Source organism: Indicator indicator, chromosome 4, assembly GCF_027791375.1.
Source record: "Indicator indicator isolate 239-I01 chromosome 4, UM_Iind_1.1, whole genome shotgun sequence".
NCBI classification, from domain to species: domain Eukaryota; kingdom Metazoa; phylum Chordata; class Aves; order Piciformes; family Indicatoridae; genus Indicator; species Indicator indicator.
Genome location: NC_072013.1, coordinates 23,743,104 through 23,751,798, shown reverse-complemented (window position 1 = coordinate 23,751,798; position 8,695 = coordinate 23,743,104). Strand labels below are relative to the sequence as shown.

The 8,695-nt window shown below is 44.3% G+C and overlaps 1 protein-coding gene across 2 annotated transcripts; it reads left to right on the top strand.

The window, feature by feature from the left end:
• The first annotated feature begins 264 nt into the window (after nucleotides 1-264).
• On the top strand, nucleotides 265-8,663 carry HSP90AA1 (heat shock protein 90 alpha family class A member 1). 2 transcript variants are annotated; one of them, XM_054400808.1, is made up of 11 exons: nucleotides 265-411; nucleotides 1,940-2,098; nucleotides 2,196-2,562; nucleotides 3,071-3,204; nucleotides 3,641-3,949; nucleotides 4,360-4,525; nucleotides 4,716-4,906; nucleotides 4,995-5,142; nucleotides 5,875-6,143; nucleotides 6,352-6,685; nucleotides 6,878-8,663. In XM_054400808.1, exons 2-11 carry the CDS (start codon nucleotides 1,940-1,942, stop codon nucleotides 6,985-6,987), a joined length of 2,187 nt encoding a protein of 728 aa, XP_054256783.1. In that variant the 5' UTR covers nucleotides 265-411; the 3' UTR covers nucleotides 6,988-8,663. The 2 variants fall into 2 exon arrangements, with proteins under 2 accessions (XP_054256783.1, XP_054256784.1); XM_054400809.1 differs by lacking the exon at nucleotides 265-411 and adding an exon at nucleotides 1,336-1,607.
• Nucleotides 8,664-8,695: the final 32 nt, after the last annotated feature.

The window sequence follows — 8,695 nt, the reverse complement described above, 5'->3', positions numbered from 1 at the left end:
CCGCGCTGACGGTTGGACAAACGGGGAGCACGCGCGCTCATTCAGCCTGCGGGCCGAGCTCAGACCCCACCCTCGCCTCGGCGGCATAGGCAACGCAAAGCGCCTGCACGGCGCTCGCGCTCTGACTGGCGTCTGTCGCGGACGGCAACTATTGGCTGGGAGCGACCTAACTCTGCCCCTCAGCGGCGTGGCCGGGAGTCTCCGCCTCCCTTCCCCCTTCGTACCCGGCCCCCGCGCCTCTCCCTCCCCCGTGCCTGTCAGTGAAGGTTCCCGATGGTTCTGGAAGGGGGCGGCGCCGGCCATATATAAACCGAGCGGGCGGCGGGGAGCGCGCATTAGTGGAGGTAGACCCGTGTGCGTTGAGTTCGTTTATCGCTTCAGTGAGACCAGCATCTCTTTTGTCCCGCAAAGGTGAGCGGTCCTGGCTGCAGTGGGTGCTGGTTATCCACAAGGGTTGGCGCATTCTGAGCGTTTTCTGCTGAGATCGCAGCGGTTGGTGGATAGCCTCCGCGTTTTGCTGGTATTGGGGGTGTAGGCCGATAGTAAAGGGAACCGCGTGGTGTGGGACGTGCCCTTTCTTTTCCCCCTTCGTTAACAGGTGAAGCGGGATTGGTGCGGCACGGAATCTTAAAGTCTTAAGTAGAGGTGAGAGAGGGGTGAGGTGTTGGTATGTTCACAGCTCTCCCCTCTCCCTCTCTTTCTCTTTCCTCCTGTTGAGGGAGAAGGCGGAGATAGAAAAACAGGCGGGTGGCTCCCGGGAGGGTGCGGGGCCCCCAGTTTTTGCATTAGTAAAGCTGAGGGAGTTGGGGGAGGTGACTAGAAGGGAAGGCCATTTTTTTTCCGGAGCGTACACTTGTAAGATTAGGTTGCTTTTCGTCGCGGGGCAAGAGGGGCGGTCGGATGCCGTTTTTGCTACAGGGGAGCAGCCGCGGGGGGGGATGGGCAGCGAGCGCGCTTTGCTCAATGAATGGGCGTTCGGCCACGAGAGTGCAGGATGGAAGGGCTGGCTGGGGGGGCGCTGATGGGGAAGCAACAGACATGCAGGGAGGAGAGGGGGAAGGGGGCTGCATCCTGCAGGGGGAGTACGTGGGGGGTGCGCGCTGTGCGGGGCTGGTGCTGACTGGGAGTGGGCGGAGGGATAGAGGTGGGGGTGGGGGCCGAGGAAAGCTCTGGCAGTTTCTAGAATCTTTCCTGCTTCTGATGAGAACCTCCAGGGGGCGCTGCACGGCGGCGCGCGCAGCGGTTGCTCCCGCCCGCGGCTGGGCTCGGCATCGTTTAGCGGGCGCGGGCCCGAGCCTCGCCAGCGGCTGAGTGACTGCTCCTTAGTCGCCCGGCACTGCAGCTGGGGATCGCGGAATCGCGCTCGGCTTCCGTTCATTCTCGAGCGATTAAACCGGGATCGGGGGTGGAGGGGTTTTGGTTTTGGGTTGAAACGTGTGAAGGATATTTCGGGCAGCAGAGAGCCAGTCAGTTTGGGGTCACCGATTTGTAGAATGGTGGCGGCTGAACCGCGTCGGTACATTAGCGCCTGCATCCGGAGTGCTGTGTAGGAAGGGGATGTGAGAGCAGTACTCCAGACAAAATCTTAACTGGGAAATGGCCACAGGGTAATGGAACTATCCACTTCAATTCCTGGTGAAGTTTTCGATTGTATTGTGTGCTTGGCCTGCGTCGAGGGGAGGTAATGGTTGTTGTAAATGGTGCAAACCACAGAAAACGTAAAGCAAGTTTGTAGTTGAAGTCTTGTGTTCAGTGGTTCTGTTCTTCAAAACTGTTGAATTGTTGCTGGTAGAGAAATTAGATTTGAGCTTTTTTATGTGTTTCAGTAGCGTTGTGTTGGAATCTCGGAATTGCTCCAGCTGGTGAAAAGATACATATATATATATATATATGCAATAAGCTGTTGGAGAGGAGATTTCAATTCTCTCTTGCCTTACAGATGCCGGAAGCTGTGCAAACTCAAGACCAACCCATGGAGGAGGAGGTGGAGACCTTTGCCTTCCAGGCTGAGATTGCTCAGTTGATGTCTTTGATCATCAACACTTTCTATTCCAATAAGGAAATCTTTCTGAGAGAGCTGATTTCTAATTCATCTGATGTAAGTACCATAGTTCTTAGTTTGGTTTGTGTCAAAAAGATCACTGAGCTTTTTAGGAGCAGTCATGGAATGTTAAAGCCTGCTACTTCTTTTACAGGCTCTGGACAAGATAAGATATGAGAGCTTGACTGACCCAAGCAAGCTGGATTCTGGAAAAGACCTGAAAATTAACCTGATTCCAAACAAGCATGATCGCACTCTGACCATTGTGGATACAGGCATAGGGATGACCAAAGCTGACCTAGTCAACAATCTTGGTACTATTGCCAAGTCTGGTACCAAAGCTTTCATGGAAGCCCTGCAGGCGGGGGCTGATATATCCATGATTGGTCAGTTTGGTGTTGGCTTCTACTCTGCCTACCTGGTTGCTGAGAAAGTGACGGTGATCACCAAGCACAATGATGATGAACAGTATGCTTGGGAGTCGTCAGCTGGAGGCTCTTTCACTGTCAGACTTGATAATGGTGAGTATTAAATGTTTCTGCAAGAGCATATGTTATAAAACATTGCCATTCAGATACTTAGGCTGTGCATTGAAAAAAGGATGAAAAGAGTAGTACTGGTGATGTCAGATCAAACTCGGGTCTTGTCACCGTTCTGGTTTGACTATTTGTTGAGATGTGAAAAGGGAATGCCTAAATAAAAGAAGCATTATAATGAAGAGTAAGCAAAGCTTATGCAAAGGAATATTTCTCCAGAATGCTGTAGTTGGTATATATACAGAAACTTGATATATGAGCAGATAGGCAGTGGAGACCTTCGCATTTCTCCAATAAGCTTACTTGAAATCCATGCTAGGTATAAGTTTGAGGAGGCATCTGTCACTAAGGCTGTTAATGCGTACATGAAAGCTTAGTTTTCTGAGCAGTGAAGAAATGACTGACACAGCAGTGCCTTTTTAAAAGAGTTCTTTTAAAATTACATCAGTCTTGTTTGCTGCTACACACGTAAAAGCTGTAAACTCTGTTCTAGGTGAACCTTTGGGCCGTGGAACGAAAGTCATCCTGCATCTTAAAGAAGATCAAACTGAATACCTGGAGGAACGGAGAATCAAGGAAATTGTGAAGAAGCATTCCCAGTTCATCGGCTATCCTATTACTCTCTTTGTATGTATCTTGTTTGGAACAGAGAGTTACTGCCACCTTAAATGATGGGTTTGAAATTTAAGAAGACATTCCATGTATGTTTTGCTAATTGGAACTGTTACATGGATGTAGGGCCTATGAAATTGTGTTAATTACAACTGAAGGTTCACGAGACTAAAAAAACTGTTCTACAAAGCTAGTAACAGTCTCCATTGAGAAAGTTACCATGATGTATTGTTAGTGGTAATTCAGTATAACTAAATTTAATACCATAAATACCATGTAAACACACGGAAACAAAATGCCACTTGAGCACCCAGAATTGGTGTCCTTAGTTGAGGGAGGAAAACATAATGCCTTGCTCTGTAGCTCCTAGCTTTGTTAAGATTACAAGGAATACTTTCGGTCTGCTAACGATAAAACTTAGTTTTCTCAAATGAATCGATCTCTTTTGTAGGTGGAGAAGGAACGTGATAAGGAGGTAAGTGATGATGAGGCTGAGGAAAAGGAAGAAGAGAAAGAAGAGAAGGAGGAAAAGACAGAAGATAAACCTGAGATTGAGGATGTTGGTTCTGATGAAGAAGAAGAAAAGAAGGATGGAGATAAGAAGAAGAAAAAGAAGATTAAGGAGAAGTACATTGATGAGGAAGAACTTAACAAGACCAAGCCCATCTGGACCAGGAATCCAGATGACATAACCAACGAGGAATACGGAGAATTCTACAAGAGTCTAACTAATGATTGGGAAGACCACTTGGCTGTCAAGGTAAGTTCCTGTTTTCGGGCAGAATTACGCTTGCTAAACATGCTGCTGAACATTATCCCAGGTCTTGGTCGGTATTCAAGTGATGGCTGTTTCAAAGACTTCACTATCTTGAGCGTGGTACCTTGTGCTACAATTACCCTGGCTGCCATTAAGGTTGCAATTCAGATTTTAAATGCAGAATACATAAAATCAAATGCAGAATACCTTCCTCGTTGTTTGCATGTTCTTTGAGTTGGCCTATTTGCCTAGTAAAAACAGAACTTGAAAGGTTGCTGTCTGGAAAATGTCCTTGTTCTTGTCCAGTGTCTTGTCGGATTACTACCAGTTTACTGCATTTGAAGGGCTATTGAAGAGCAACTAAAGCGAGAACTGTGCAGATGGACTAAACTGATTACCTTTCTTCCTCACAGCACTTTTCTGTGGAAGGGCAGTTGGAATTCAGAGCTCTGCTGTTTGTCCCACGGCGTGCTCCCTTTGATCTATTTGAGAACAGGAAGAAGAAGAACAACATCAAGCTGTATGTACGCAGAGTTTTCATCATGGACAACTGTGAGGAACTGATCCCTGAGTATCTGAGTGAGTATATTTCTGAGGAAAGGTTTTTCAAAATGAAACTGCTTAGCACTTCTGTAGTTTTCTTTCACCTGCAAAGGGATTTGAGAAGGGGAGGACTGAATCCTTTATAGTAAAATGGCAAAGCTGCTTTTAGGTGGTGACTGGAAAGTTACTGAGACCTGCAAAGCTGATTGTTAATGTCATCTTCCAGATTTCATGAGAGGTGTGGTAGACTCGGAGGACTTACCTCTGAATATTTCTCGTGAAATGCTGCAGCAAAGCAAGATCCTGAAAGTGATCCGGAAGAACTTGGTGAAGAAATGCTTAGAACTTTTCACTGAGTTGGCTGAAGACAAGGAGAATTACAAGAAGTTCTATGAGCAGTTCTCCAAGAACATTAAGGTTTGTAGGCTTTCTGCTACAGACTCATTTCTGAGAAAATGTAAAGGAATTATTTGGATTTAATTTCATTGTTCTTCTGCTTTTGTAGCTTGGTATACATGAAGATTCCCAGAATCGCAAGAAGCTCTCAGAATTACTGAGGTATTACACATCTGCATCTGGTGATGAAATGGTTTCTCTGAAGGATTACTGCACTCGGATGAAGGAAAACCAGAAACACGTCTACTACATTACTGGTGAGTTGGTAACAGAATTTGTCTAAATGCAGGTGCACATGACATGTAGGGTTATCTTTTGGGTGATGAAAATATCTATGGCAGTTCTTTCGGTGAACCTGAAAAGGAAGATGCAGTGAATCCTTTATTGTGCTGGGTATGCTGCCCATACTCTATATGGTGGTTATGGTTCTGTAATACAGTATCGTGTCCATGAGAACAGCAGAACTAGCTACAGAAAGTGCATCTTGCAAAGCCAACTTACCTCTTTTCCTTCCCTGAAAGTCCAGGAAGTGTGCTTTCAGAGGTGTCTTTTTAAGATAGCCTTGTGCTCAAGTTTTAGCTAAAAAATCGATTTAGGAGCGTCCTTAAACATTAGATACTCAAAACAGCTTAAACTATTTGGGCACCAGACATGAAATCTGTATTCCCCCCCAAAAAAATTAAATGCATTTCTTTGTACAGCTGCTCAGTTTCCTGCCTTGGCAGGAATAGGAACCTGGTGTTCCAGGAAATGTACATTGACTTTAAACCCAGTGCAGTGTTAAAACTGTGGAGTCAGTTTGAAAGGCTTGGGTCTGCTGAGGGCCAGCCTAATCTTTGCCGTGGCTTGTTACGCTGCATTGCCCTTTTCTTCCCCTGGTACAGACATCAAGCATCACTGGGAATGTTGCACAGGCTTTTCAGAAAATGAGATGCCAAGTTGCAATGCTGATGTTCAAACTACAACTGTGTCATTTTTGCTTCTTGCAGGTGAAACAAAAGATCAGGTAGCGAACTCCGCATTTGTGGAGCGTCTTCGCAAACATGGCCTGGAGGTGATCTACATGATTGAGCCTATTGATGAATACTGTGTGCAGCAGCTGAAGGAATTTGAAGGCAAGACTCTGGTTTCTGTAACAAAAGAGGGTTTGGAGCTTCCAGAGGATGATGAAGAGAAAAAGAAACAGGAGGAGAAGAAAGCCAAGTTTGAAAACCTTTGCAAAATAATGAAAGACATCCTTGAAAAGAAAGTAGAAAAGGTAATTAGTAGTACTTTGTATGTAATAGATTTAATGATTGGAAACGAAGTTGCTGCAGAGAAGGGTCACATAACAGTGACTGTTAAAATTGCCTTTTCTGGAAGAGATGTGAATCCCTCTTGCAGAGTTGAATGTAGTAAAATTAGTGGGGATAGCAAACGATTGTGATGAAATGCCTTACAGATTGGTGCTTTGTATTCACTTCTAGGTTGTTGTGTCCAACCGTTTAGTTACCTCTCCATGCTGTATTGTAACAAGTACATATGGCTGGACTGCAAATATGGAGAGGATCATGAAAGCGCAAGCATTGAGAGACAACTCCACAATGGGATACATGGCAGCAAAGAAACACCTGGAGATTAATCCTGATCATTCCATCATTGAAACTCTGAGGCAGAAGGCAGAGGCTGATAAGAACGACAAGTCTGTGAAGGATCTTGTCATCTTGCTGTATGAGACGGCACTCCTGTCCTCTGGCTTCAGTTTAGAAGATCCTCAGACGCACGCCAATCGCATTTATAGAATGATCAAACTTGGCTTGGGTAAGTTAAAGAAACCTGTAAGCTCTGGGTGTGATAACATGTCCTTAGAATGCTACTGAGTGCCAGGAGATCACTTTGGTACTTCTTTATTCTGGAGGAAAAGGTGGAACCTTGAGGTTAGTTGAAGTGCTGAGGAGAAAAAGGCTTTGAGTTCTGATACCAGCATTAATAGTACATGTGTTTTTTTCACAGGCATTGATGAAGATGATGCTGCTGCGGAAGAAGCCAGTCCAGCAGTTACTGAGGAGATGCCACCTCTTGAAGGAGATGATGACACATCACGCATGGAAGAGGTGGATTAGAACAGTTTACAGGAACTCATGAATGTTTCCTTGGCTAATACGAATAAGTTATATTTTGTATATTATGAATGTTACCTGCCAAAAAAAAAAAATCTTTGACACTTTGTCTGCATTCCCTCTTTATATTTATTTTCAAAGATGTTATACCTTTATTTTTGTTACATTGCTTTTGCAGCTAATGTGAGATACAAATGCCAGTGAGGGAATATTTTCGTTAACACTGTACAACCCTAAACAGGCAAGTAAGGAGTAGTTATTTTTGTCTGTATTAGCTGGTTGCAGGTGGCAGGGGTTTTGACTTATTCTTAATTGCCAGAAATGTGGGAAAAAGGTAACAAAGATGGTGTGATATCAGGATGTTCAAGTTTGTTTAGTGTTCTACAGCTCTTCAACTCTACATCTAACAATACAGTACCTAGTAACTAGGTATCTAGGAGAGCTGAAATACTTGGGGAAGCTTTAACCCTTTTGCTCCTAACAAGGTCTTGATGTTTAAAGTTGTTTTTTATACTGTTTAAGGATTCTGGATTGCACTCTACCATAGAATAGAATCCACTGTAAATCTCTATTGTGACTTATGCAACTCTGCATGTACAGTTCAAACCTAGAACTGTAAAAATAAAAGTGTTAAGAATGAGTTGTGTTACTGACTTGTCTGTTAACACTTGGGACAAATCCTATTGTTCATGGCATCAGTTGCTGCTTTGGATCCTGATTACTGGTTGCTCACTGTTAAGTCTGGAATCAGCGCTGTGTAGTGCCATTACCAATACCACATAAATGCAGAGATGTCAGTTTTTGAAGATCTCAGACAATTTTTATCTCTTAACAGAAGTGATCATTTGCCTCAAATTAGGTTGTGTTGATAGTCCAGCCGTTTGGAAGTCTGCAAATGCAGCTGATGCTCCTAAAGTTGCACACCAGATGGATTGGTGTTGCTGTACAAGTTTTGCATGTGAAGCTGATTAACCACCAAAACATCAGTTTTGGAGAAACTGTGTTTGTAGCCGTTGTCTCAAAGAGGAGAGAAGGGAAGGAGCCAAAAGGTAGCTCCAGCAGTTTCCCCTGGCTGTTCAGCACTTCCTATGGATTAGGTGCCATTCATTTGCTTTGGATATGTAATACTTCGGTATTTGTAGCAAGGGTGAGTTAAACTTGTGAGGCAGGAGGTTAGGGGTGGCAGCAAGTTGTGAGCATCCTATCCTGGTCTTCCATAAGGGTTGGTTTAATACTATTTCCTTTTGTTATGTTTCATAAGCAGTATATGAATTTGTGTTTCCCACTGTAAACAAATCTATGTCTGATAGTACACTGCAGATATTTTTGTAATAAGGTGAAAGGATGATTTGTTCTAATGGTGTCTGAAGGTATCTAAAAATAGAGGCTTCCTGAAAGCTAAGCTAAAGCAGTAGTACCTTTGTAAGGATCCTCTGTGTTAAAGTAGCATGGTCGTGGGGTTGGTTCTCTGCTTCAGACAGGATGGAGGCAGTGGATCCTCTGAGGCAGTACTTGCTGAGTGAGCAGTTAAGCAGCCTTCTGGCAGCCACTCCAGAACCTGACAATTTGTATCTCAGTTTACTGGGCTGATGTGCTTGTGTTTTTGCAAATAATTCTGAAATTGTTTTCCAAAATGAATTTAAAGGTTTGGATATGAAAATAAACTGCTTCAGTACTGCTTGCACAATTAGTGTATTTGAAAGCTTATGTT

What these genes read in the sequence shown, in the direction of transcription:
- HSP90AA1 (XM_054400808.1), top strand. Translation starts at nt 1,940, where the DNA reads ATGCCGGAAGCTGTGCAAACTCAAGACCAACCCATGGAGGAGGAGGTG. An exon ending in AGTTCTCCAAGAACATTAAG is followed by an intron (nt 4,907 to 4,994) that starts GTTTGTAGGCTT and finishes CTGCTTTTGTAG; the next exon opens with CTTGGTATACATGAAGATTC. An exon ending in TTGAAAAGAAAGTAGAAAAG is followed by an intron (nt 6,144 to 6,351) that starts GTAATTAGTAGT and finishes ATTCACTTCTAG; the next exon opens with GTTGTTGTGTCCAACCGTTT.